The 25,913-nt window shown below is 50.2% G+C and overlaps 6 protein-coding genes across 6 annotated transcripts; 3 read left to right on the top strand and 3 right to left on the bottom strand.

The window, feature by feature from the left end:
- Positions 1–29: 29 nt before the first annotated feature.
- On the bottom strand, positions 30–1,149 carry HRG_08132 (uncharacterized protein; the record flags this gene model as incomplete). Its single annotated transcript, XM_044866603.1, has 4 exons — positions 30–301; positions 354–460; positions 531–771; positions 831–1,149. 4 exons carry the CDS (start codon positions 1,147–1,149, stop codon positions 30–32), a joined length of 939 nt encoding a protein of 312 aa, XP_044718492.1.
- A 4,092-nt stretch (positions 1,150–5,241) lies between these two features.
- Positions 5,242–10,065, top strand: HRG_08131 (ABC transporter domain-containing protein; the record flags this gene model as incomplete). Its single annotated transcript, XM_044866602.1, has 2 exons — positions 5,242–7,812; positions 7,897–10,065. The coding sequence occupies 2 exons, from the start codon at positions 5,242–5,244 to the stop codon at positions 10,063–10,065; spliced, it is 4,740 nt and encodes a 1,579-aa protein (XP_044718491.1).
- Positions 10,066–10,576: 511 nt separating this feature from the next.
- Positions 10,577–11,528, bottom strand: HRG_08130 (uncharacterized protein; the record flags this gene model as incomplete). Its single annotated transcript, XM_044866601.1, has 2 exons — positions 10,577–10,745; positions 11,173–11,528. 2 exons carry the CDS (start codon positions 11,526–11,528, stop codon positions 10,577–10,579), a joined length of 525 nt encoding a protein of 174 aa, XP_044718490.1.
- Positions 11,529–12,447: 919 nt separating this feature from the next.
- On the top strand, positions 12,448–13,786 carry HRG_08129 (uncharacterized protein; the record flags this gene model as incomplete). The annotated part of the gene is made up of 3 exons (XM_044866600.1): positions 12,448–12,848; positions 13,161–13,682; positions 13,732–13,786. The coding sequence occupies 3 exons, from the start codon at positions 12,448–12,450 to the stop codon at positions 13,784–13,786; spliced, it is 978 nt and encodes a 325-aa protein (XP_044718489.1).
- A 2,026-nt stretch (positions 13,787–15,812) lies between these two features.
- Positions 15,813–16,427, top strand: HRG_08128 (helix-loop-helix DNA-binding domain-containing protein; the record flags this gene model as incomplete). Its single annotated transcript, XM_044866599.1, has 1 exon — positions 15,813–16,427. One exon carries the CDS (start codon positions 15,813–15,815, stop codon positions 16,425–16,427), a length of 615 nt encoding a protein of 204 aa, XP_044718488.1.
- Positions 16,428–16,792: 365 nt separating this feature from the next.
- On the bottom strand, positions 16,793–17,751 carry HRG_08127 (2Fe-2S iron-sulfur cluster binding domain-containing protein; the record flags this gene model as incomplete). The annotated part of the gene is made up of 3 exons (XM_044866598.1): positions 16,793–17,119; positions 17,180–17,331; positions 17,391–17,751. 3 exons carry the CDS (start codon positions 17,749–17,751, stop codon positions 16,793–16,795), a joined length of 840 nt encoding a protein of 279 aa, XP_044718487.1.
- Positions 17,752–25,913: the final 8,162 nt, after the last annotated feature.

Raw genomic sequence — 25,913 nt, 5'->3', positions numbered from 1 at the left:
TTCCAGCCTCGGAAGCGTGGGACACCCGGCTAGATGGCAACCACGACGGCGGCGGCGACCATGATGAAGCCGGCAGCAGAGCCGACGCGCATGTTGGAGGCGGCAGATCCGGTCGAGGAAGAAGCAGCAGTCGAAGCCGTACGGCTGGCCTGATCCGCGCCGCCGCCGGGCGTGGTGGTCGCGTCGTCGGTGGCCTCTGCGTCGGTGGAGGTCGTTGCAGTCGCCTCGGTCAAGGATAGGGCGTTGGTCGAGGAGCAAGCATCGCTGAACCTGCGGCAGAAGGTCGCAAATGACCTGGCCACTGCGACTCGTTAGCCTGGGATGCGAATGGCAGCTTTGCGGGTTCAACGAACGCGTATAGATGGATTTGGGCCCGCTGTCCCTGGCCCAGTCCCGGCACGTTTGGGCGTACTTGTCAAACTCATCGGTCCAGCTGACCTGGCCTCGGGCGGTGATGCAGCTGTCTCTGCGCGTTAGACATGGTCGCCATCCACCCCTTGTGGTATCTGTCCCCCTGGGCTGACACGTACCAGTAGCATGGCGCCTGGCGGCCGAAGGGAAGGTCTGCGAAGCCTGGGATCTCCATGCTGCAAGACTCAAACAGGCCGCCCAAGGAGTTGCAGGCTGGCGCGTAGGAGGCGGTGGGTTCGGCCCCCCTGGCTGTCGTGAGTCGCTTGGCGGTTGCGGTGCCGGAGACTGCCGTGGCCGAGACAGCTCTGCCGCTGCACACACCTCTGTTCGCGGCACAGATATCGTAGAGTCTGCCGAAAGCTACAGGCTGGTCAGTCAACATGGCCTCGTGACTGGTCGCCCTCGCTCGGCACACAAACCCGAGTATGCAGTCGACAGCGTGGGCTCCGCCTCGACCAGATACGATGAGCAGGAGGCATAGGCGGCGTCGACGGGACGATTGCCCTCGCAGCAGGCACATTGAGCGAGCTCGTCCGGGGCCGCCGTCGCCAAGCCGCCGGAGCCGCCGGCCCGGCGGACGCACACTTGCAGCTTCTGGTTGGCCACCGAGCAGACCTTGAAGCCCGGGTCGGCTGGGTCGACGGCGGCGACTATGGCGGCATTGTCGATGAAGGGGAGCGTCATCTGGCTGGCTGCGGCTCCGCCAGCCAGGGCGTGTATAAGCAGAGAGTTCTTCATCTTGAGAGGCTTCCGAGGTGTGAAGATGGTGGTCGACGGAAGAGCGAGGATGCAAATTCGACAACCGATCAGGCAGTTGGCTCCAAGGCTGGGTTGCGGTGGACCGTGGGCAGCGGAAAAGGGCGGCCAGGCATATTATTTATTGCTTCACCCCCCGTCGTGCCGTCTCGCCTCTGTCCACCAGGGCTACGCCTTGGCGCGGTTGGGCCTCGAACTGTACCGGTATGGTACTGTACGAAGCGTGTACAATGTCCGTGTAGGAGCCAAGGTCTCTTGTCAGCTTGCCAGGGCCGCTGATGGCGGCGGCGTCCATGGATCGTGCGAAGGGTCTGGGCTCGCGGGGAGGGACCCCGAATGATGCAGCCACCCGGCCATGTGTTGGGATCAATGGGGCCGGACAGGGGGGTCGGGTAGCCGATCAATTTGGTGTGCATGCGGCTGAGCAAGCCAACAGCGGGCCAGGCAATTGCGCCTAACCATCCGCTCGAGGAGGGTATGAAGCCGCCAAGACGCTGGTGAGCGCGGTCCAACGTCAAGGATCTGGTTGGGGTGCGAGCGGGCTGCCGAGGGCATCGAGAGAACGGTGGCAGCAGCGAAGGCCCGTCGACGTGTACTTTTACCAATGGCATCACAGGCTGCTCGGCAGGAGGCAGCCAGAAGCTCTTGTTTGAACGACATTGCAACGGCCAAGTGTGTTGTTGGTGGCTGATATTTTCGCGGTTCGCTTCGCGTTGTACATCCGGATGGAGCCGAGGGCCCGAATCCCCGGCGAGTAGATCAACGAACCATGCATTTAGTTCACGACTGACGGTCTTCTTCCCAGGGTCTGTGCTTTGAAGGATCATTTGCAATAAGCAGCTGGGGTGCGCCCGAGAAGATGTCTCATCGGCACGGGTCTAATAATAGCGGAACACATGGCTCCCAGGACAAGGTGTGGCAAGACTGAGCTGTGGAGGGCAGCCATGCTGCTTTTCCTTTTGCATCGATTTTCCGCGGCCTTGGCTGTTATACCGGTAGCAAATAAAGTCGGGCGGGCACTTGGCGGCGCGCAAGCACAGGCAAACCGACGGACGGGCAGCCTGGGGCAGGGAGCGGTGGGGGCTTCAGTGCCCTCGAAGCAACACGTGCTGTAATGCTGGACTGTACAGTACAAGAGAATCGAGGGCATGGACGATAAAGGAGACTGAGAGAGGGATGTGTCAGACCTCTCGCCTGTCGACTAATCATGGTGAGTTGGGCGTCTTGGATGGGGTCGGTGGTTGGTCACGCTTGGCAGGTAGGCCAGATAGATGATGGACGACTGAGAATACACCCTCTAATTCTCCGACCAACGGCGCTTTTCCCGCCGACATGCCCGTCGATGACGAGGCGGCCCCTCGATCAGCGCGGAGAGAGCGGAAATTGGGCGGCAGGTTTGCCGCAATTCTCCGCAGAGCCTCAGCGGGCGCAGCATCAAGCCAAGTGCCTGCCCCTGCGGTCTTCGCATATGCAACGACCTAATAACAGGTGGGTAAGGTAGGTAGTGATATTGCCTGCAGACCAAGGCCAAGAAATCCAGTGGGAACTACGGTGGCACGGTTAGATGAGGTCCGCAAAAGGGGCCCAAACCCAGTTTGGGGCAAATCGCATATAGAGAGGCGGGGGCAGGCAAGCAGAGGCAGAGAGTGTATATAGAGGCAGAGAGGTATATATAGAGGCAGGCAGGCAGGCAGAGGCAGGCAGGTAGGGGCAGGCAGGTAGGGGCAGGCAGGCAGAGGCAGAGAGGTATATAGAGGCAAGCAGAGGGGCAGGCAGTGTGAGGGTCTTGGCCTAGAGGGCAAAAGTAGTAGGTAGTTGTCGCGCTACTAGACCGCCTCTGCCTGTCTCCCTCTGCCTGCCTCTGCTGGTCTCTTGCCTTCGCCTCTGCTTGCCTCTTGCCTTCGCCTCTGCCTGCGTCTCTGCCTTCGTCTCTGCCTGCCTCTGCCTGCCTCTCATTGCTGGCAAATGCTGAGCGCACCCCGCAGCCATTTGCTTTGCAATCGAACCGTCTCTACTTTCTTCCCCAGTCACCCGATATTCTGCTGCACGCCGCGGTAACACAGACAACATGACGAACGACGCTATCACAGCATGACGGACGACACGACCATCTATTGGGTTTTGCTTCCTGCTTCTCTTCATCTACCTTGGAACCGAAATGACGCCTCTCACGTCCTCCAAGGCAGGCAGAGACAGGCAGAGGCAACGGACAACGCCAAGACAACATGACGGCCGACGCTACCATCTATTGGGTTTCGCTTCTGCTTCTCTCCATCTACTTTGGAACCGAAAACTTTGCCCAACTTTGGCGGTCCCGCCGATGGACACCCAAAGAGGGAAGCGAGAGTCCTTGTCTTTTCTGGCGACCACGCCAGGAGTGGTAAGTCTTCCACGATAACGCCGCCTGGCCTCTCTTCTCTACTTCTTTAGCCCTAGTGCCTCAATGACAGTCTCTTCTCTCCCGCCTCTACGACCCATGCCTCCGTCGGTCAGCCCACGGTCTCTCTGCCTCTCTGCCTCTCCCTACGACCTACGCCTCCCCCGGTCGCCCGCTCCACGCCCCTTCTGCTTTGCTGGGTCTGCTACTTTGCCCTGTGTGGCTCTTGATGGAATGCCTTGCGAGGCTCTTTGTTTTGATAGCCTGATGAGCTTTTGATCATGGATAGACTGTCGCGCGGTGCGCTTTTGTGAAAGAGGAAGTTGATAGAGCAAGAAGGACTGATGCAGCAGGAAGGGGCCAGCCAGGGAAAAGAGGGCTACAAAAGACCGTCTTTTGGGACGAGAAGAGGGGAGTGAACATTGACCTCAATCCACCATCTTGGCCTTTTCCCTCATTCATTCTCCCGCGTGACGACGTCTCGCACGCCGTTACCCCGCGATGGGGCGCCGACGTGGAATGTAGCCTGGTATGGTCTGCTGCCGTTGCGGGTAGATTGCGCGCTGGACATGCTGCGGCCGCGGGTAGTTGTTCAGGCCCAGGGTCGCGGGCGCATCGACCCGCACCGGGCTCTTCATTTTGCTCATCTCAAGGCTCATGATCCGTTGGTCGCCTCGGTCTGCGTTGCATCAGCCGCGTCATGCTAACGACTCCACAGAGTGAAGCTATGCGAGAGGCAACACCTGAGCGTCATGACGTCCGCGACACGAGGGCCGTGGCGCTGTCGTTCGTGCTTATTCTGAGTCGAGAGCCAAGTTACTGTGCCTGCAGCGGCCGACAGTCGTGTTCCGAAAGCAGTAACATGGCGCGCTCCGCTACGCATATGGATGTCAGACACTCTGACACTCACCCGAAGCCTCTCAGCCTCGATCCCGTGCTCCTGTTAGGCTGCTGCATGTAACTTACTTGTTGACTCCAGTCCTGATTCGATCAATACGAGCGGCACATGCAGCCGAAAAGGGCAATGGTCTGCCTTGAACGTCGACTCATCTATCAGGGAGACTGTGCTCTTGGTTTGGTTGGCAACTGGCTTCCTCATGGCCATCCTTCTTCGCATCTCGACCTGCCACCGTGTCCAGCCAACATCATTCGGCATTGCTGCGCGTGTCAAATGCTGATGTCCGGTGCAGGCCCCCCTGAGCTTACGACAGGTCGTAGGCATACCTGTGTGTATATAATCTCAGTTGGCACACTGCTGGCCACGTTGACTGGTATAAAGACCGTGTGTCCGTCGAGTTGAGCTGCCGCTGGACATTGAGACTTGCTTTCAAGCCACGGCACTCCAACCTTTACGCTTCTCACGTCTGCTGCATCATCACCGACTTCAGCTGTGGCCTGGCTTTTCCGGTCCTCATTGAACTTTGGCAGGCGGAAGCCAGAATTCTGCCGGCGTATTGGTGCGGCACGTTGAGGCCTGCGCCATCATATTGGCCTCTGGCATTTGAGACTGCACGAGCAAGCGAAAAGAGCCTGCGTTGTCGAGACCATTGGATTTAGCACCGAGACAAGATATAAGTGGCATCCCGCAAAGCAAAAGCACCAACTACCCAAATCCCCCCTCGCACATCGAAATTCGGCCCCTCCGAAGCGCCGGCGGCCGTCGACCGGAGCTCCTGCCGCCGGACTCGGGCTCCGCCATGGACCTCTTCCGCCAGACGCGGACGCTGGCGGCCAAGACACTCAGCATCATCCTCACCCGCCACGCGGCCACGACCATCTACAGCGCCCTCGTACTGCCTGCCCTCGCCTGTGTCTACCTCGGCCTCGGCCAAAACTTCAACCAGCCAAATGCCGAGTTCGGCATCGGCAGCCCTCGCGACATCCGGCCCCTCGCCGACGCCCTCGCCGGGGCCGCCGCCAGCACCGGCCGCCGCACGGTGGCCCTGGTCAACGGCGGACATTCCGGGGGCGCCATTGACGGCGTCATCGACTCGCTTGCCGAGACTGTCGCTGCCGCCGGCCAGCAAGCGACGCGTCTGGCCTCGGAGGAGGAGCTGAGCTACCTCTGCCGCCCCTCGCCCCGGGGCACGTCGTCATGCTTCGGCGCCGTCGTATTTCGCTCGTCGCCGCGCGAGGGCGAGGCGAGGATTTGGAACTACACCCTGCGCGCCGATCCGGCCCTTGGCTCTGGCTTTCGAGCCGCCCGTGACGATAACGATGCCCCCATCTACGTTCTGCCGCTCCAGCATGCCGTCGACGCCGCCATCGCCGGCTCTTCCTTACCGGCGGGCGCGCGTGAGTACGGATACACGGCCGAGACTGAGGATGAGCGCCGGGCCGGGCTGCGCCGGGCTTACCAGTCGTCTTTCATCGACTACCTCGGCGTCGGCTTCGCCATCGCCCTCATCGGCGTCTGCTATCACATGCCCGGCCTCATCGCCACCGAGCGCGAGTCCGGCATGTCGCAGCTCATCGACGCTATGATGCCCGTCAGCGCCGCCTGGCACCGTCAGTTCGCCCGTCTCGCCTCCCACCACGGCGCCTTCACCCTCGCCTACATGCCAGGCTGGCTCATCGCCGCCATCATCTGCCGTGTCATGATTTGGAGAAACACGAGCTACGGCACCCTCGTCGTCTTCTTCCTCCTCGGAGGCCTCGCCATCACCTCCATGTCGCTGCTGGCCGCGTCCTTCTTCCGCAAGGCCCAGCTCTCGGGTGTCGTCACTACCGTCGCCTGGATCGCGTTGGCGTTACTTGCACAAGCCTTGCCCGCGGCCGGCACCGCCGCCGTCGCCATTCTCAGCGCCCTCTTCACGCCCTGCACCTTTGTCTTCTTCATCACCAGCGTCGCCCGCTACGAACGGGAGGGTCAAGCGTCCGACCTCGCGCGCCCTCCTCCTGGTAGCCCCTGGAATCTGCCGCCCGTCGTGCTTTGGATCTTTCTGATTGCTCAGGCCCTCCTGTACCCCGTCCTCGCCGCTTACCTCGAGAGGGCTCTCCACGGCGTTACCACAGGCGTCCGCCATACGTCCCTTCGACGTTCGCAAGCCGCAGCAGCGGGGGACGACGTCGTCCGCGTCGACAATATAACCAAAGTCTACCGCCCCGGGTTGCTTCGTCGCTTCTTCTCCTTCGTCTCGAGCCCCCGGCCCGAGGTGGTTGCCGTTGACGGCTTGACTTTGACGGCCAAGAAGGGTCAGATTCTTGCCCTTCTCGGTGCAAACGGCAGCGGGAAGAGCACTTCGCTAGACATCATCGCCGGCATCACCAATTTCACGAACGGCAACGTCTCTGTGGACGCTAGTGGCGGACTCGGTGTCGCCCCGCAGAAGAACGTCCTCTGGGACGAGTTGACTGTCGAGGAGCACATCGGCATATTCAACCAGCTCAAGTCACCGAGCAAGCAAGGCTCTCGAGAAGAGACTCGGGTGTTGATCGATGCTATAGGACTCGGCCAGAAGGCACAAGCCCAGGCCAAGACCCTTTCGGGCGGACAGAAGCGAAAACTGCAGCTTGGCATGATGCTTACGGGCGGTAGCTCCGTCTGCTGCGTCGACGAGGTCTCATCGGGCCTCGACCCGCTCTCCCGCAAGAAAGTCTGGGACATCTTGCTCTCCGAGCGCGGCAAGCGCACCATCATCATGACCACGCACTTCCTGGACGAGGCCGACCTCCTGGCCGACAACATCGCCATCCTTTCCAAGGGGACTTTGCGAGCCGAGGGCCCATCTGCCCATCTGAAAAACACATTGGGCGCGGGCTATCGCATCCACGTGCTCGACACCCCCGAAGCCGCCAACCAGCAGCCTCCTCTGGTTGCCGGTGTCGAATGCAAGGCCGGGCCAGGTGCCGTCACCTACGTCGCCCCTTCGTCTAGCCTCGCTGCCGATGTCATTGGCGCGCTGGAGGCTCGATGCATTCCCTACAAGTTCTCCGGCCCGACTATCGAGGACGTCTTTCTCAACTTGGCTGATGAGGCCAGAAGCGAGAAGTCGCACGGATATTCTCATCGTGGCTCTCCAATATCTGCCCCGAGCGAAGAGCCGGCGGGACAGGACAAGACCCTTGGAACCAGCTCGTGCGCACAAGGTCTCCTTCCAGGGCGCCCCGTTGGCCTGGGCAAACAAATTGGCATTTTCCTGCGCAAGCGATTTGTCATTCTTCGGTCCAACTGGATCCCCTACGTGGCCGCTTTCTTAATTCCCATCATCGCTGCCGCGGTCACCCAGATTCTCGTCAGGGGCGAACACGCCGTCGGATGCTCGCCGGTAGACCAGAGCAGCAGCCCTTCCAGTGAAGAGGTCAGCGACCTTTTCAAACCTGTACTTGTCGTTGGCGGTCCCTCTTCCAAGTTCATCGGCTCCAATGTGGCCGACTTGTTCAAGCCCCTCCGAGTCCTGGGTGGAGCGGCTGCTAACAGCGACGCATCTCTGGTCAGCAATTCGACCCTGAAGCTCGTCGACTCCATCGGTAGCTTTGACGCCTTCATTCAGCACAATCGCAGCAGTGTTGTGCCCGGCGGCTGGTGGCTCGGCGACGACGCGGGCTCTGTTCCTACCCTCGCGTATAGAGCAGACAACTTTTCCATGCATGCGGCCGTCATGAGCCAGAGCTTCCTGAACACGATGATCGCCAACGAGACCATTGCGGCGACGTACTCTGCCTTTGACTCGTCGGTCGCTCCCTCTACCGCCAGGTTCCTTCAGCTGGCCGTCTACTTTGCACTGGCCTGCTCCGTCTTCCCAGGCCTGTTCGGCCTGTATCCCAGCACAGAGCGACGGATGCAGATTCGCGCCCTCCAGTACTCGAGCGGTGCGCGAGTCTTGCCCGTGTGGGCTGCTCACCTCGTCTTTGACTTTTCCATCATGCTGGTTTCTATGGCCGTTGCAGCCACCATCTTTGACACAACCTCGGATGTCTGGTATCACCTGGAATATCTCTTTCCAATCTTTATGCTCTACGGCCTTGTCTCGATCTTAGTCGCCTATCTGTTCTCCCTTGTTTGTAGCAGCTCTCTCGCCGCGTTTGCTGCGACTTCCGTCTTTCAGGGCGTTGGGTTTGCCGTCTACCTGGTTGCATTCCTATATATACAAACTTACTCGCCCTCCTCAGCTACCGATCGCAACGTCCTCATCGGACACTGGATTATTTCGGCCGTTTTCCCATCTGGCTCGCTCATCCGAGCTTTCTTCGTCGCCCTTAACACCTTTTCAGCTTCCTGCGACGGGGACCAGCTCCGGGCCTATCCCGGTGCCATTCTCGCGTACGGCGGCCCAGTTCTCTATCTATCAGTGCAAGCCATCTTTCTATTTCTCCTAGTCCTCTGGCTCGAGACCGGAGGAGGCAAGTATACGGGCGAGAGTACTCCAAGATCAAAGGAGGTCGACGATGCCGAAGTTGCTAGTGACGTGGCCTGGGTGGACGACCCAAGCGACAATACCCAAGGCCTTCGAGTCGCGCATTTGACCAGGGCGTTCGGCAAGCATACGGCCGTCGATAACGTCACGTTTAGAGTCCAACACGGCGAGATCTTTGCACTTCTCGGCCCCAACGGCGCCGGCAAGTCGACAACCATCTCGTTGATCCGAGGTGATATAGCCCCTGGCCGCAGGGGCGGCGATGTTTTTATCGAAAATGCATCCATCGTCAGGAACAGGACCTTGGCGCGTCAGAACCTCGGCGTCTGCCCCCAGTTTGATGCCATCGACTCCATGACCGTCGTCGGCCACCTTGAGCATTTTGCCCGTATCAGGGGCATTGCCGATGTTGACCGCCAGGTCCGAGCCGTCCTACAGGCCGTTGGCCTCGACGCCTACGCGGATGTTTTGGCGCATACGCTCTCGGGTGGCAACAAGCGAAAGCTGTCTTTGGCCATGGCATTAACGGGAAACCCGTCCGTGATATTGCTTGACGAGCCTTCATCTGGCCTAGACGCGGCTGCCAAGCGCATCATGTGGCGGACTCTCGAGTCCATCGCGCCCGGCCGATCGATCCTGCTCACTACGCATAGCATGGAGGAGGCCGACGCGCTGGCCAGCCGTGCCGGCATCATGGCACGACGTATGCTGGCCATTGGAGCCCCCGATAGCCTGCGACGCCGCTTCGGCGATGCGCTTCATGTCCACCTCGTCAGCAAGACGGCACCTCACTCTTCCAGTGAAGAGATGGATCGCTTGCGCTCCTGGGTCCTCGGGACCTTTCCCGGAGCCGAAATCGAGCAGGAGACGTTACATGGCCAGTTGCGCTTCGCTGTGCCTCCATCTGCTGTGCTGAAGCAGCAGGCAGAAGCTGCCGGTCAAGGCGCCGGCACCGGCGAAGCGGGCAGCGCGATGGGCCGGTTGCTCATTATTCTGGAAGAGAACAAGAATGCACTCGGCATTCTTCATCACAGCGTCAGCCCGACTACACTCACCCAGGTCTTCTTGGCCATAGTCGGCCAGCAAGCTGCGGCTGAGGAGGATTGTAGGAAGGGGGCCATGCAGGAGAAGCCGTGGTGGAGGAAGAATATTTGGGGGTTTTAATACTGGATCTTTGGGTGACTTACTGGTAAGTCATAGAGTATTAGAGTAATAGAGTGTAGGTTTACCGCGAATGTGCATTCATTTTTGGATGAAGCGCTTCCAATTCTAGAGGAAGGGATGCCCTTTTTGGAGGACACTTTGTAGAGCGCCGGCGACAGGGGTAAACTATTTTCCTCTGCCCTCTGTCGGCGTCTAGCGTCCAGAACCTGGGATGCACGTGGCTGTCCAAGACACGGGACACGGCCGGCGCAATGTTTCTCCGCTCCGCCGGCCGCCAGGCAGGCGACAACGTTCTTTATCCAACTACTTTCCAAGCGAAGGTGGCAGATGCAGCGCGCGCGGGCACCGGCAAAAGAGCGAAGGATTTATAGAGCAATTCAATTTGAAGTGGTCGCAGCAATCGTGGGGGATACCTGACATGGCCACGTGCCAACGGCGAATCGATTGTCCAGTTCTCCACAGCCCCTGCTCCAAACCCCCGATGTCATCAAGCTCGACATCCCGACACCTGTCAACCACACCAGACCAGCTCCAGATCCTCACAGGCGTCAAGCTCCGACCGTTTGCCACCGTCTTGCCAATCAATTGTCGAGTTCCCACCAGCCCATCTCCAGATCCTCGCAGGCGTCAAGCCCCGACCGTTTGTCACCGTCTCGCCAATCGATTGTGAAGTTCCCAGTCTCGTGTCAGCAAGAGGCCATGAATTTGTCGGGAAGAACTGCAGTCTGACGCACCATTCTCCCCAGGTTCCCCCAGCACAGCTCGTGTTGGCTTCACCTCGACAAGCGAGGCTACTGAACCCAGCAACCGCGGTAAGGTACGAGCACTGCTGGGTCCACGTCCACCCATATCCCTCGGGTTGAGGGAACCCCCGGTAATATTTTACGGCCGTACCGGAATGGCGCACAATCTGGACTCTAATTGAGTCAGGGAGATCCGCTCTTATAGGGGGGGGGGGAGGGGGCACACGCAAAATCAACGCTGGGGGGAGGGGAGGGGGCGGCCCCCGATCAGAGAAGGGAGGTGAGGGAGGGGAGAGGGGGGGTGGGGAGAAGGAGGGCAGATTGGGGGAGGGGGAGGGAGGAAAGGAGGGAGAGTGAGGAGGACTGCCCTTGTGTCTGGGTCCCCGCGTCCGCGAACTGAATGGGCGTCGGGACCACCGGGCGGCCTCGTCGCTCCATCGCATCCTGGGCCTGTTGCCGGCAGAAGTCCTGGAACCGTTCGAGCAACATCTCAGCGGCCAGTTGCTCGACCGGGTGGGAGGCCATTTCGATGTCGTCGGCCGGGGGTGCTTGGCGAGCCCGACCGAGACACCGAAAATATCTGTCGCAAACGCGAGACCAGACGATCGCGATGTAAGAGGCGAGGCGTTGAGCGTTGGCTGATCTGAGCCAAATCACGATGACGAAGGCGATAATCAAGGCGAGCGGCGCGTTCGCCAGAAGCGGGATTATGTCGGCCATTGGGAATTCAGTTTGGGCGCGGGGACAAAGGAGAAGAGAAGAAAAGAGGAAAACAACAGAGATGGGGGGGGGGGGGCTTCTTATGGCCGATGGATCGAGGGCGCCTCACTCCTGCCTGCCTGGGAGAGCGCATGAGGGCGAGTCGTGGCCTTCCTCGTTAACAGCAAGCCCTGAAGCTTTTCCAGGGCGTCATCGCTCAGGGAAATCGACCAAGGCAGGAGACGACATACTTGAGCGGCAAGACCGTAACCACGATCTGGTGGCATGGGAATGAGAAGTAGCAAAGCCAGCCACCCGGCCCGGCAACCAGGGAAGCAGCAGGACCGGCAGCAAGACCAGCAGCAAGAGAAGCAGCAGGACCAGCAGCAGGACCAGGGGAAGTAGCAAAGCCAGCAGCCCGGCCGGCAACCAGGGAAGCAGCAGGACCATGGGAAGTAGCGAAGCCAGCAGCCCGGCCGGCAACCAGGGAAGCAGCAGGACCAGCAGCAAGACCAGCAGCAGGACCAGGGGAAGTAGCAAAGCCAGCAGCCCGGCCGGCAACCAGGGAAGCAGCAGGACCGGCAGCAAGACCGCAGCAAGAGAAGCAGTAAAGTAGCGTGGGCAGAAGCGGGCGGCGGAGCAGGCGGCGTGGTCGCGTGCCTCGCTTTTGCTTCACCTTCGGAAAGGTTCACGTCCTGCCATGCTTCCATACACAGTTCGGGCAGTGCACGCCACATCGGGTGGCTCTTCAAGCTCTTGATGCCTGGAACCTTGATGCTCAGGAGACGCGATACTTTTTGCTGCACCGAACCTTGGTGATTGTGCGCAGCTATTTAATACAGCTGTCTCTCCGTCCTTGATGCAGGCAAGCAACTCCATTCAACTTGCTCTCATGCCCACTAACAGACAACCAAAGCACCCACCTGCATCGTTCCGCATCATGAAACTCATCGACAGAGCATTCCATCGTCTCGCTCGCAAGATGAAGCACCGGAAGCAGGAGCACCGCCTGCCCGATGGCAGATGGAAGCCACGACAAGAGGGGCAGAGCCTGACCGACTCCGAGACGAGGCAACCACGTGCGTCGGACAAGGTGAAGGAGCAGAGTCCGACCGGCTCCGAGACGCGGCAACCACTTGCTTCGGACAAGGCAAAGGAGCAGAGTTTGGACGACTCCGAGACGAGGCAACCACTCGCTTCGGACAAGGCAAAGGAGCAGAGTTTGGCCGACTCCGAGACGAGGAAACGGCTCGCCGAGGACAAGGCAAGGCAGCAGGAGTCGTGCGCCCTCCTCCAGCTTCCCCTCGAGTCGATCCTAGACATCGCCGACAATCTTCCTCGGTACGGGCAAGTCGTGCTCTCTCAGTCATGCCGTGCTCTACGCGTCGCCCTTGAACGTCGCTGCGGTCCTAGTCGCCTACTCCCCCCTGATCATATCTTCGGTTTCCTTACTTGCATCGCCCGGAACCGGCCCGAGCACTTCGCTTGTCATCACCGCAACAAAATTCGCCCCATCAACTACACCGATCATCCCTTGGCTCTAAGGGCTGGAAGAAGGTGCAGGGTGAAATCCGTCACCCCCTTAGAATTAGCGGACGGTAAGCCGTATTTCCAGATTGCTTACGAGCATTGCCAGCTTGCGTTGAAAACTAGAAGCATCTTCGGCGACGACAACCCAGTCACCAGGCCCCAGCAGCATCTTCAACGATTTCTAGCTCCGCACCACAGGACGGTGCGCCATTTTGAGGGTTCACTTAACGTCCAGTTGAGCGTCTACCCCCGCATCGTCGGCAACAGGTTCCTATTGCTCAGCGAGTGGCGCATAGAGACGGAAGCGCATAAAGTCTGCACCACCAAGGGCATCCACGGCCACATCCTTATCTGCCGACACCAAGAATATAGCCAAGACGCCTGGCTGCTTCCTCCGGACGAGGTTCCCGAGGCGGGCGCCTTGTGCGAAGCCTTTGGCCAGCTGGCTTCGCAGCCACCAGACTTTGAGGCTCACGGCGCCTGTGCCTCGTGCACAACTGACTTCTCAGTGCAAGGCACCAGGAATCGCTGCCATATCCGCTCCTGGCAGGACCTTGGACCCGAGGGCGCGGTCACTCATTTTCGGGCCTTGCTGGCGGGAGGTTCCGCGATAAGCCACCACGAACCGGGCAGCGTGCGGCAGCTGTACGAGGCGGTCGATGGCCAGGGTAAAGCAGGTGGTTATTTGCGGCAGGCACTTTGCGAAATGGTCGTCCGTGGCCCTGGTCGCGGCCTTGGTCTGGCTCTGAGTCATTGTGGGGAGGAGAGGGGGGACGACGTTGGATGCTTTTGATGTCCCTAGACTGCCCATGCACGTACCGACTACCTACCCTAGAGCCCTCTGCAGACACTGGCGTACCCATCTGTGCCACTCCCCTACAGCTTGTTTATAAAAATACCGAGTAGACAGGACTTAATATATAATACAAAGGCATTTAGTCTTGCTAATTTTGCTTGAAACTTTCTGTGCAGAGTGCTACCTACCTACCGGGTGATGCGCGAAGGGTAAGGGCGCCACAGGAGTAGTTCCAGCACCAGCGCAGCGCACCGGCGACAGAGCCCCAGGCGCTGTGACCTTCGCCCACGGAGACGGAGGATAGATAGTCCGGGCCTCGGAGGTGCTGCTGTCTCTATCTTCAGCGCTCATGGTGGCCCTCTTCAATTGACGATCCTTCTTCCCACCTTCTGACCTGACCCCAAGTGCACCACCTGGGTAGATGCTTTCAACACTCATGATTACCGATCACGTGCAGACGTGGGTGCAGTATGTACATGGATTTTGCTGCCGCAGTCCCAGGCCCAAGGCATCAAGATGAGACGAGGATGATGCCTCCAAGAACTAGAGTGTATTTATTACCAGCCCTTCCTTCACAACAAGCCTGACTCCATCATCAATCGGTTCCGCATGCTTGCCAAGGGTCATTCGTGCTCATTGGGTTTGTCAGGCGACGCACATGGGCCTGGATCGAGCAACAGTTGAAGAGAGTATAGAAGCTTATGGTCCTACTGCAAAACATCAAGTCCATTGCAGCTTGGAGTCATCAACAGAATCTTGGCCATACACCTCTTCATAATTCCTAGGCAGCGGAGTTGATCAGCACGTGTTTGCAGGTGGCTGAGGCCTTGTTGGCCGCCCTTGTTCGCATTACCTTTCATCAGCTACTTCCTACAAGGTCTGAATACTGTACACGGACCCTATCAAAATGCCGCCTGACGTGCATGTGCGGCAAGACAGCAGCATCGGTTGGCTTGATGGGTGGGTCGTTGGTTGTCTGGACGGGAAATGTTGTGTTGGCTGCGCACTTTTGACTGTCTGGGATTGGGGTCCGAGTTCCGTCGCATCAGACCTTCATCATCAGACGCACTGCGCGACATTGCTGCAGCCAACTTGGTTCCAATCAAGCGTGTCTCTCAGATCGACGTAGTGGCAGTAGGGAGTTTGTGGATAGCCTCTATGAGTGTAACTCAGTCGCCCATGACCGCGTGTCATGTTGCACGGAACGAGGTTCATCAACGACATGAGGGTATTCCGATACCAGACGAGAAAAAGCCACCGCGCCCCGTAAGATCAAGACCTATTATCGGAATGTAGAACCAACACGTGGGGACGCTGATGTTTTGCATGGTGCAGACTGCCGTCTTTGCTCAGGTTTTGAAGTCCAACGTGATGAAGTCACGCGGCGTGAAGCCAGGAGGTTTGACTACAGAGAGCGGGGAAAGAGATGCAGCCCTAGGAACCGCAGGCCCGCAGTATACAGAGTGAGCGGCTTTTTAGATATCCAGCGCCGTCCAAGGATGCAGCTAGGCAGGCTGCTGTTGGCTGAGTCTGAGCCTCCAACGTCGATGTTATCAAAGCGAAGCTAGGCGATCCCTCCACCAAGTCGAAAAGAATGGGAGAGGCTGAAATCTACGGAGAAAAAGATCCGCCAGATATACTTTGAGACGCTCCCCATAGCATAAAGAACCACTGCAGAAAACCCCTTCATCGTCACTCCCCCTATCATGTCAAGAGGGACCAATCCGCCGGAGCAGCATCCCGGTTCTGGGATGGAGTGTGACTGGAATGCTCACAATAATCCAGCGCGTAGTTGTGGGTTAGAGCCGGTTTCTACACTCGCTGTTCCTGATTAACATAGACTAGATGCAGCGTTCTCTTCCTCCCTTCTAGGGGAGGACCAAAACCCACCAGTTCCGCTCGAAAACGAACCTCGCACATTATATTCGGCTTCAACTAGTAGTGCTGGCTATGAAACTCGCGTCCAGGCCGACTCGAAGATGCGCCCTCCATTGATCGGTCAATCAGACACCCGGTCTCTGCTGGAATGGATTGACGAGGAATATGCGAGCTGTGCTGGAGGCATGGCAATGCCCGCAGGCACGAGTCTCCGTATCCTAAATGAAAGCGGTCCTACGCCCAGTAAAAACGTTTCAGACATCACTCAGCATTCCCCAAACTTGTCGGGAACGTCCCCGGGCGCCGAGGCGGGACCGTCGGCGTCAGATCCAGCAGTCGCCTCATATCACCACACTGGCCCAGAACACTACTCGATTAAACGAATAGCACACTACCGTGTCGAAAAGCGTTACCGCACAAATATCAGCGACAAGATCCGAGTCCTGGATGAAATGCTACCGAGGCCTTCACCAGCCGACCAGCAACAGCCGGACCAGCCTGAAAGTGGTGGACAAGACGACACCCATCAGTGCGACGATGGTGCGGCAATCAAGAGGAGCAAGGGCGAGGTTCTGTCACGAGCTATTGATTACATCGTACACTTGAAGAGAAAGGCGGATTGGCAGGAGAAAAAGATTCAAGAGCTCAGCGGACGCATCTGGGCATCCAGAAAGGCGTTGGAGTTGGGACACGATGTTGACATGTTTGCTGCTTGAAACACAAGGTCCACAAACGCGGCATAGAAATGCAGCTAGCGTTTATTAGACGCATGAGGAACCCTTTCTTCTCGTACTGTCGCACGATCAAGTCGATATGGACTTCCGCCGAGCAACTCTGGCATCAACAATCGAAGGCATGGAGCCTTCATCACGTGGGCTATCGATGAGAATTCTCCGTATCCAAAGAACAACTCCAAAGCGATAGCCATACTAAAGTGACTGTAATCATTGACTGTTTTTACACGTGGCACTCACCCCTTGCGTGGCCGTTTTGCATCGACGTATACCATGCTCCAGTCTCCAGGGGCAAAAAAAAAAAAACCCTCGGTAGCATTAGCTACCCATCTCCCATATGGCCGTCTCTATACGCCTAGGGCCATTTGTTTCTTAATCTCAGCTATCGCCTTGCCTGGGTTGAGACCCTTGGGGCAGGCGCGCGTGCAGTTAAGGATGGTGTGGCACCGGTACAGGCTCATCGAGTTCTCCAGGTTGGCCTTGCGCTCGGCCTTGCGCTCGTCTCGAGTGTCAATCAACCACCGGTATGACTGCAGCAGGATGGCAGGGCCAAGGTATTCCTCGGAGTTCCACCAGTAGGAGGGGCACGACGTCGAGCAGCAGGCGCAGAGAATGCACTCATACAGACCATCCAGCTTCCGGCGGTCCTCCTTTGACTGACGGAATTCCTTGCCCTAGAGAGGGTTAGCTACGTTTACGCACCAACCAATGGCTAGTGGACGGTATCAACTTACATCGGGCTCGGGGGTATCTCGCTGAAGGAAGGGCTTGATGGATTTGTATTGCTTGTAAAAGTGCGTTAAGTCGGGCACAAGGTCCTTGACGACGTAGGTATGAGGCAGCGGGTAGAGCTTGACGTCGGCCTGAGACTCTGCGGGGATCCGGCCTGCAACAGAGCATGTTAGACGGATAGTTCGGCAAGCGTCCGGGGCGCGGGAAACGTACATAGGCAGGCCAGGGTGTTTTGGCCGTTAATGTTCATGGCGCAGCTACCACAAATGCCTTCGCGGCAGCTCCGCCGGAAGGTTAGAGACGGGTCAAGCTCGTTCTTGATGCGGATCAATGCATCGAGAATCATGGGCCCCGTCTTCTTCAGGTCGATAGTGTAGGACTGCATGCGCGGCTTCTCGCTGGGCGTGTCCGGGTTCCATCGGTAGATCTGGAAGGTCTTCATCTGGGAGTGCTGCTCGACGGGCGTGTCGCTGGCCGAGGCCATGGAGCGCGCAAAGACGGTGCTGGGCCGCAGGGCTGTCCGGGCGGCAGCTGAGCCGAGGATTCGAGCGGACGAGGAGCGGAGAGCGGCCATGTTTGGGGGTGGCGCGAGGCAGCGAGGGAGGGACGAAGGAGACGGCAAAGACGCGATGACGAACAGCGGAGCTGGCGGAACAAGGTCCAACGAGGTCAAGGAAGGGAGGAAGTGGCGAGAAGATGTCGAGGAGAATGGAGGCGCAGACGAACTCTGAGTGGTCGAGGAGAAAGAATGCTTGCTCGTCGCTGCGACCATCGAGTACAGGTTGGAGAAAGCCGGGGGCGACAAAGTCTAGCTCGTCATAAGCCTAGAGAGGCCGGGCATCCTCGGCTACCGTAAAAACCATTTCAATTGGACAGCAGTGGGGACTGCACGAATCAGCCCCACGCCAGGCTTGTACCCAAGACCAATCTGCTAGGTCACTAACCGAGGTATAGACCAATAAGAACGCCGCATTAAGTCAGCTCACCCACTTGGGGGCACGTCTTATATAACCAGGACAGCATATTCTAACAGCAATTAAAGCCGCACTTTTATATTACTATATTTAATTATAGTGCTTTTCTACTATTTTAGCTATTAGCTTTTATATAGAGGTTTAAAATACGCCTTTTAATTAGCTATTATAATAGTAAATAGTATTAAAAATACTAAGTATTAGCTAGACCTACTATTATCGCGAAGCGTGGCCTAATTTCGTAGTTCTCGGAGATAGCCCGTGGCACGAGGGACCTAGGAAGCTAAAAAACAGGTTTTAAAGAAGGAGCTAAAAGGAGGTGCAGAGAGGAGGGTAGGGGTAAGAGGGGAAGTAGAAGTAGCGATAGCTTCCTATAGAGGTAGCGAGAGATAAGACGGATATGCTAGCAACGGCTAGAAAGGAGGGGAAAAACCGGCAAAAAGTTTAATAGTTAAAAGGATATTAGTAGCTTCTTTAAGTAGGATCTTCTTTATTAATTAAGATACTAAATAGGTATAAAGAGGGGCGTTAAATAGAGGAAAGAAAGAGAATTAAGGTAATATAATAATTACTTCCCTACTATAATTACTGCCCTTATAAGGATTAAATATCTCTACCTTACCTATCCGATACCTTACTTTTAATTTTACCTTTATATATTTTATATATACTTTTTATATCTCTCTTTATAAGAGTTATAAGCCTAGGAGGAATAGAATTCCTATACCTTTTAGTTATTATAAAAGGCACCTTTCTTATATCCTTTATAGCTTCCTTTTACCCCTCTTACTAGAAAAGCCGATTTTTAACTATCTTTTCTACCCCCTTTTCTATAATAATATCGAAAAATAACTCCTTTACTATCCCTACGGTCTATAAGACGATTCTTATAAAGCCCTAAGATTAAGATAAGTAAGTAAAGGAGCTATAGACTCGTATAAATAAAACTATCTATAATTTAGTCTTCTTTAATAAGTAGGACCCTCTTAAGCCCCCTTTTTATCCTAGGGTAACGGAATTTATAGAGGGAGCTTCCCTCTTCTTTAAGCTAACCTCTATATAGTAGAGGGCTTTTTCTACTACCTTAGGTAACTATAAGAGTTATCGTAAGGAATACCTTTATAAGATAAAGCAACTAACTACTACTTATATAATAATAACGGAATCCGTTAGTACTATAAAGCTAATCTCTCTTTAAGAAAAAGAAACTCTTTATAAGAGCGCTACTAAGAGGTATAAGCTAATAAAGCACTTAAGTACGTAGTACTAATATATTAGTAGGGTATTAGTAGGGAATTATACTTACCCCGCTTATATATTATAGACTACTTACTACTTTAATAAAAAAAGAAATCTCTCTTCTTATAAGCTTTAGTCTTATAATAAAGAGAATATAATATATATAGCATAGTACCTCTAGCTATTTCTACTACCTAACTAATCGTACTATAATATATATTCCCTTATAATTTCTAAAGCTTCCCTTTTTAGTTACCTAGTAGAGATAGCTACTTAGAGAAGACTATATAACGCTCTTATAGCGCGATATAGTAGTTAACTAGTTAAGGCCTTTTTATTATATATATTAAGTATTTACTTAAGAGATAAAGAATAAAAAGATATATCCTTAAAATAAACCCTTACTATAGATAGCGTTATAATTATATTAAAGATATCGCTACTTATAGGTATAAGATAACTATCTTATAAGGAAAAACTTATAGCTCTATAAGTATATATTAAGGAGCTAGAGAAGACGAAACGCCTATAAGATCGCGTTATATAATTAAAAGAGGAAATTACTAAACGCGCTAGTACTATCGCTATCTATTTAAGGAAGCGTTAATAGTCTTACTCCCTTAAATTAAATAGTAGTTACGGTAGTAAAATTAAGATTAAAAATATCGCTTAATTATCTTAACCTACTAATATATAGAAACGTCTAAACTAAACTTATAATTTAAAGGACGCCTTTAAGGCAGCGCCTAGACGTTTTTATTATAATAAAATAAAGATCCTCTATATAATAGATTATATATATAGCGACTATAAAGTAAGATAGCGCTAATACTTTAAAGAATAAACGCTAATTAAATAAACTAAATATAGTATAGATTAGGTATACTTTAAAGAATAGATACTTATTTTAATTAAAGATACTATAAATAAGGAGATACTATTAGCGATATAATTAAAAGAGGCTTATTAACGAGAAAGCTAGTCTCCCTTAGAGTTTAGCTTATACCTTAACTTCTTAAAGAGGTATTTTAAACGCTTATCGGAAAAAGCGCGTACTCTTATATTTTTTACTAAGCTCGAGCTATAACTTTAAAACTAAATTAACCTCTACTTAATACTTTAATAGGGATAAGGGTATATACTTAAAGCACGCGTAGTATATAGCTAAGGATTATTAGAGTAATTAACTATATAATTATCTAATTATTTATTCTATATATAGCTCTAAGGGCCTTAAGTTATAAATATAAGTCTTAGAGATTTCTTTACTTTGTACCTCTTTATTTTTACTAAAGTCGCGTAACTAGCGGCCTTTACTTTAAAGGGGAAAAATAAAAATTTAGATTAACTATAATTAAGGAAGATACTTAATTAGATAATTAAGGTCTTTATAACGCCTTTAAGTATACTTAAAAGTAAGTTAGAAGGGGAGTACTAAGGGTCTTATCCCTTTAATAAGCTAATATCTATAAGGGTACGATCTTACCTATTAAACTCCTCCTTAGTAACTTTCTAACCTAAGATATTAATAGAAAGGGCGCGATAATAATAGGTAAGGCTCTTTTCTTAAGTATATAAGTAAGTAAATAAACTATCGATAGAACTTTTCTCCTTTACTATAATCCTTTCCCTTTATATTATTTATTCCTCCCTTTACTTATAAGCTACTTATTTAGCTCTTTCCTATCTTTACTTATATACTTCCTTCTTTAGATAATTATCTACTACCCCTTATATATACTCCTAAGTATTCGCGCTTATTATTCTTAAGGGCGTTAAGGAAATAAAGTAGTTAGTATCTTTACTAGTCTATAGCTTTAGGTATAGCTAGATTAGATAAGCTATAGAGTCTTATAGACTAGTTATTATCGTATCGCTAGTAGTTCTATATAAATATATAGAATTATAGTCGTTAATATCTTAGCGGTAGTTTTAATATATTCCTAGGTTTTTAACTCCTTTAACCTAGGAGGGTTTAAAGCCTAGTATAAACCTTATAAGGACTATAGCTAGAGAGGCTATTACTATACTTTATTTCTAGGAAGTAACGGGGCGCGCTGTAGGCGTTACTAAAGTCTTTAGCCTTAGGGTAATTAATCGAGCGCCTAGTAATTTCGGAGTCTTAAGGCGAGTTAGTAGCCGCGCTATCTACCTTTCTTCCTTACTAGCTTCTTATTAGGCTATCGGCGGGGGTATAGTTATAAGTCTTTCGCTCCTTTATACGTTTAGAGGGGTCGTTAGTAATAGGTAAGGAGTAGGTCTAATTAGCTATATATTTAAAAGGGAAAATAAAGGCGTTATTTCTATATAGATAAAGGGACTAGTAAGGGCGCTTAGCTCTCTCCTTTATAGATTCTAGGGTAAGGATCCTATCTTAAGGTTACTTAGGGAAAAGCTACTTAGTTTAAATAAAGAGCTTAATTTAGTTAATACTTAAAGTAATAAAGGTCTAGGCTTATTCTCGATTTTTATTAGCGCGATTAAATAGTTAAGGGTCTTTTTAAGGAGGAGTTTCGTAAAGAAACTATATATAGCTTAAGCGATTAAGTTAAGTTACTTTATAAAGGTAGCTAGTATAGTTAGCTCTTTTCTCGCTCTCTTTACTATATAAGCTAGTTCTATATCTTTTTAAAGCGGTAGTTTCTATTTACTAGGCCTATCTTAAAGGTTAACTACTTCTAGGACTTCTTAAAGGTCTTATTCTTTTTAATCTCTTAGAATAATATAGTTATATTAGTAAATCCGTTTATACCTAGGAATCCTTATAGGAAAGACTCCGCTAAAAGTTATTAAACCTTAATTAAATAGTATCCTTTACCCTCGTAGTATAGTAGTTATATACCTAGGAAGCTTACTAGCTATAACGCTAGAGTCGGTTCGAATCCGGCTAGGGGCACGATTAATTTTTAGTCGGATTAGTAGACTATACTAACCTACTTATTAATTAGCTAATTAGCGCTTTTAGAAGCGCTTATAAATATACTAGCAGTCTAGCCCCGCTATAAGTAGGCCGGCCCGGACCTCGCCTACCTAGACCTAGCGACGAATTCGTTAGGACCTCCCCCTAACCCCGGTCCGGGCCCCCCGACCGGGAAAATAAAAACCTAGGGCCGATACTAGTAACTCGATAAGTATAGCGCAAAGCTAGTGCGATAACCCGACTACCGGCCTAGCTAAAGGCCGGCATTAATAAAAAATAGCCCGCTAAGCCTTATAGCGGAAAAATAAGGTAGAGCCTAGGAAGATATCGTTATAAGATAAGGTCGGAGATAATTATATAATTAACTATTAACTATTAACTAAAAACGCTCGTACTACCGATTAACGCTATACCCCCTATATATATAAAGGAGTTACTTTCTAAGGTTACTTTATAGTAAGGCTAATATAATTCTAACTAACTATAACGATACCTAAGATAGCTAGCGTAAGATTCTTATATATTATAACCGCGACCTAGTATAAGGGCGGACTAGCTATAAAAGAAGGGAGGGTTTTCCTCTAAGTACTTTAGTTTTTCCCTCTTATTTAACGTTAAAGTTCTAGATACCTTTAGATAGGTTACTAGTATAATCTTAATAATAATAATAAAATAGTATCCTTTATAGTTATTTAACCCTACTATTAAACTACTAGGAAACTCTATTATCTTATAATATTACTTATATATAATTAAGTTCGTTCGCCGCGATAGCTTAGATTCTATATATTAGCTTATTAACGTAGCCTTTTATACTTATCCTCTTATTTAGCTTAAAGTAATACTAGTCTTAGTATAAGATTTTATCTATTTATAAGGCTTCTTATATTACCTTATACCTTTACTCTAAAATTACTTTAACCTTTAGGTATCGCTACTTAATTATCTTAAGGTATAGCCCTACTATACCTTTAACTTAGTATTATATTATTATTAAGGCTAAGTAGCTATATTCCTACCCTTCTTATTAAGCGGTATAAGGGACTAGCGTATAGGTAAAGTTATAAGGAACTTAGAGGATATAAAGAAACTACCGTTATATTTATAGGAATATATAAAGTCTAGTATACTATCCTTCTTTTTAAGTATTAAAAACGACTAAGTTTCCTTCCCTATAGTCTTAAAGGAACGCTCCTTAATAGAGTCCCCCTTTATCTAGTCCTATTAAAAAGTTAATAACTTTAGTTATATATCTTTATTTATATATAAAGCGACTAAGGTTAAAGGTAGGAGAGGTAAACTTAATTAAATACTCCTTATTATTTAGGTATTTATAGTACTTTATATATCTATTTTTTATATCTTTAATAGGTTTCCTTTAATAGTTAGTATAAACTAATAGTAAGTAAGGTAAGGGATATACTATATTCTCGATACTTTTTATTAAGATCTTAATTATCGCGCTAAGGCTAAAGCTTATAGCTTATTATTTATTAATAGCTTTATAGAGAAAGTTATATACGTTAACGATATACTCTTCTTAGTAGGCCTTATTCTTAGTAAATCCGTTTATCTTTTTAACGCCCTTATATATTATTTAACTATCTTTAAGGGTAATATCCTACCGTTTAATAGGGCCCGTTAGTATTAAGTACTAACGATCTCTATAAAGATACTAAGGAGGTTACTTTTATTAATAAATATCTTATTAGTCTTAGTCTATAAACCTTTCCTTATCTTTAATATAAAAGCGCCCTTTACTACCTTTTACTTTAACTTTACTATAGTAAGTAGGTAAAATAGAGCTCTTACTCCTAAATAATAGTACGCTATAGAAGATAGCGGTATTCTTAAGGAGGTCTATAGCTAGGCCTAGGATACTATTTAAGTTCGCCGCTATATCTTAAGAAAAGGTAAAGTAAGTAAAAGAAAAGGAGAAGATAAGATTAAATAGTTAAGGTAAGTAGTTCTAAGTTATAACGCTAAGAGGCTAAGAGGGTATTATATATATATATAAAAGTTATATTAGTAAAGGGGATTATTATAAGTAGGGAAGCATATAAAGTATATATATATATATATAAAGGGAAGAAGAAAGAAGGAAGAAGGAGGGTATAGTAAGAGGAATAAATAGTTATTAAAGCGCGCGGTTATTAGTTACTTTAGCTAGCCTTTATAATAGTAAGGTCTTAAGTATATTTAAGGGTTACGCTTAAATAGCTTCTTTTACTAGTTATTAATTAAGGAGCTATTTAATATCTACCCTTTTCTTTTCCTTTTTACTCTTTTTATTTCTCTTCTTCCTTTTCTCTCCTTTATCTTCTTTATTTCTCTAGACCGCTACCTCTTATCTTCTCCTTTTATAACTACCTCTTCTTTCTTATTATATCTTATAAGACCGCTAAACTTAAAACTAAAGAGCTACTAGATATCGTTAACCTCTCTTTAACTACTCTTCTATAACCTTCCCTTATTACTACTACTCTTCTTACTTAGAATTATTATACTAAGGTCTTTCCTCTTTATATAAAGTACTTTTAAGTAACGACTATCTAACTTATTTAATCCTACTTAGCTCGTTCTAACTATCTTTTTTTATAGATCTATAATTACTTTAAGACCTAGGTCTATAATAGAAATAATATCGGTTATTAAGGGTTTTTAATTTATATAGAAATTACCTTTTAGTTATAGGTTCTATTAAAAGCTCTTAATATTATTAGGATTAAAGCGCGCGGTCGCTCTCCTTTCTTTTACTTTCTTAAGAGCACGCTAGGTTAGTATAATTAAATCGTCTTCTATACTTTTTCTTATAGACGTCGGCTAGTAACCTATATCCTTATAGAAATCGCTTATTATAAGAAGGTATAAGTAATAAGCATAGAATTAGGTAATTAATAATATAAGCGGAAAGATCGGTCGAAGGAGTATAAGGTAGGATTTCGTCCGGAATTTATAACGAGTATATAAGGGGCTAAATAATATATTAAAAGAATAGCGTTATAAAGGATACTTATAAACTTACTTATTCTATCTACTACTCCTAGGGAAATCCTTCGTCTTTTATAGACTATTGCTCGCTTACTAGTAGACTAATTAGTTAGCTTTCTAGTATATTCTATAGTACTTAAAAAGCTCTATCTATAGTATATCTTCCTAACTTAGTAGGTAGTCTAATTATAACGTAATAGTTAACGTAAGACTATAGGTTCTAGTATAAGTAGTAGATTTAACTAGAATGTTCTATGCCCTACCTATTCTCGTATTACGGATATCTTCGGAACTACTATACTAAAATAGGCAATAGGGTATCTATTCTACTCGTAATTAACCTATGTATTTTATATATATTTTATTTTATTAAGATAGGCTTATCCTAACCCGCTTTTCCTAAAGGAAGGTATAGATATCTAGTAGAGGTTTTTATCTTTAAGGGTTATTCCCTTAGACTATATTATAAAGCCTCTTTTTACTAGCTTATTCTATAGAGCCTCCCTATACCTATTATTTCTTTATAATAGTAAAATAGGAATATAAGGGTATATTCTTATACTTATCTACGTAGATACTTCTTTTCCTAGCTTAGTTTAAAGTAGTAAGAAT

This window comes from Hirsutella rhossiliensis (assembly GCF_020360975.1).
Source record: "Hirsutella rhossiliensis strain HR02 chromosome Unknown scaffold00009, whole genome shotgun sequence".
Lineage (NCBI taxonomy): Eukaryota > Fungi > Ascomycota > Sordariomycetes > Hypocreales > Ophiocordycipitaceae > Hirsutella > Hirsutella rhossiliensis.
The sequence above is the reverse complement of the archived record's forward strand: the minus strand, read 5'-3'. Positions and strand labels throughout refer to the sequence as shown.